The following is a 1,952-nucleotide window of genomic DNA, read 5'->3' on the forward strand; positions in this document are numbered from 1 at the left end:
AGAGGGTTGAGGAGGAATGATTAGACAAAATGAAAGAACGTTCTTCGAATATTAACGTATGAAAGATATTGTCCATTCGTATACGAGATAATATTCGCTGTCGCGTATCCTAGAACGTGGTTTGCTACGTTTAAAATTTGTAATATTTGAAATAAATCACAGGTGAGGAAGACAGACACTCCTCGTTGGAGTTGAACGTGCATGGACCGACGGTAAGGGGTTGGCAAAGTTCGAGAAGATGTATATATCCCCAAGAACTAATTCTGCGGCTCCATGGTCCGACGAAGCTTACGAGAATACAAGTGTTAGCTCATCAGTATCTAATTCGTGAGTTATCGTCGTTAGAAACAATCTTTGTTACGTTCTTTTGTCCATTTTTCTTCTGTTTTTTTTTTTTTTTGAATCTTGAAAATTCAATGTCACGACGTTATGGGAAACTGCGAAGTTTCCCTGAAAAGCAATTCGGTTACAATGAAAATGAAATTAGCGCAGCAACCCCGATTTCCCGAGGCTACGGTCGTTTTGCTCTCCTCGTTTCAACCCTCGTTTCTTATTCTACTCCACGGCTGAATGCCGTGAAACACTTTACTTTTCATTGTTTATGGATTCGTTCTTTTCTTCTCCCCGGGGGAGGGCCAGCACGTTAACGAGTCTGTCACGTTAATAATCTCTATGAGAGAAAAAAAAACGTCCTTACAGCGGAAAAACTGGAGATCTGGACGTCGAGGGAAGAGAATGCCTCTGTGACGACTGAATTCAGCTATTTGGGTTACATCACGTTGTCCGACAATGCCTCGACCATGTACAAAAGCAGAGAGTTGAAAAGTGTCGCCCTTCCGGAAACAGAGGCGGTCTCGCTCAAGCTCAGACTTCACAAACCGCACAGTAACGCGCACAATGTTTATCAACAGGTACAATCAACAATGCTCCTAGATCGGGTAATCATCGATTGCAATTGTTTCTGGAATTTTAGGTCGGCCTTATCGCTATTAATATCCTCGGTGAACCTTACGGTCAGTCGCTCACTGGCCAAGGTGATGCACCGTACAATCCCCATTACACTTCCCCGTACGATGATTTAGCCTTTGAAATGTACGTGGATCGAGAGGTGGCTAAGATCATAAGGCAGATGGAGGCGAAAAAATTGCAGGCAGTCGAAGGTGATTATTCGTATAGAAATAAAAATCCTGTGCAAAATTTCCAATGGAATTCAATTTTCAGAGGAAAGATTCGAGTACGCTTCGAAGCTAAAGGTAGCAATGGAGAACTTGAGGAAAGCTGGAGAACGTCTTGGAAAATACGAATTGGAGAAGAAGTACGCTATAGCGTTAGAGGACTACGATAAGGCGAAAGCGAAAAAAGCTCAAGCGCAACAATATAGACAGCAGGTTTATCAGAGTTTAGAGGTGCAAGATCTACTAGAACTTCACGGGGTGAATATACTTTTCTAGGAACGATTACAAATTGAAAATTCGCCTGTTTAATCGTCGTGTATTCCTGCGAACAGCCGTTGGAGAAGAATAACGTGTCGTCAACGGAGGGCAAGGAACCCATATCGATAGATACCTGTAGCTCGACTGCGGCTGCAGTTCCCGAGGACATCACGTCTCCTCCGAGATTAGTAATTCCGCCGAATCGTGATGGAGCTATATCACCGACTGGTCCCGCGCATCAACCACCTGTTTCGCCGCTTCATCAGAAACCAAACAGCCCTGGTATCATAATTTCCATAGAGATAGGCAAACTTTCACAGTAAACTCGCGTGTAACTGTCTTTTAATTTAACAGAAGTTACCGATAGTCCTACGAACGGGGTCGTGGAGAGACAGAACAACTGCAACAAAGGATCTCTCAGGAGAAAAACCAAATCTGCAGGACCCGCGCTTCGTTCAAGCTACGAAGCTTACGAGGAGAGAACGATTCCTGCTTTGAGACAGTAAGAGACGATAGGGA

The 1,952-nt window shown here is 43.9% G+C and overlaps 1 protein-coding gene across 1 annotated transcript in view; it reads left to right on the top strand.

Annotated features, from left to right (window-relative positions):
- Positions 1-1,952, top strand: part of LOC108578355 (centrosomal protein of 104 kDa) — a 7,631-nt gene that overhangs the window by 700 nt on the left and 4,979 nt on the right. The window contains exons 2-7 of the mRNA XM_017941675.1: positions 163-327; positions 700-911; positions 974-1,160; positions 1,222-1,433; positions 1,508-1,715; positions 1,788-1,935. Of these exons, the coding sequence (XP_017797164.1) occupies positions 163-327; positions 700-911; positions 974-1,160; positions 1,222-1,433; positions 1,508-1,715; positions 1,788-1,935 (1,132 nt within the window). The remainder of the gene's footprint in view (positions 1-162; positions 328-699; positions 912-973; positions 1,161-1,221; positions 1,434-1,507; positions 1,716-1,787; positions 1,936-1,952) is intronic.

The sequence above is a fragment of the Habropoda laboriosa genome, unplaced genomic scaffold (assembly GCF_001263275.1).
Source record: "Habropoda laboriosa isolate 0110345459 unplaced genomic scaffold, ASM126327v1 scaffold5, whole genome shotgun sequence".
Classification (NCBI taxonomy): domain Eukaryota; kingdom Metazoa; phylum Arthropoda; class Insecta; order Hymenoptera; family Apidae; genus Habropoda; species Habropoda laboriosa.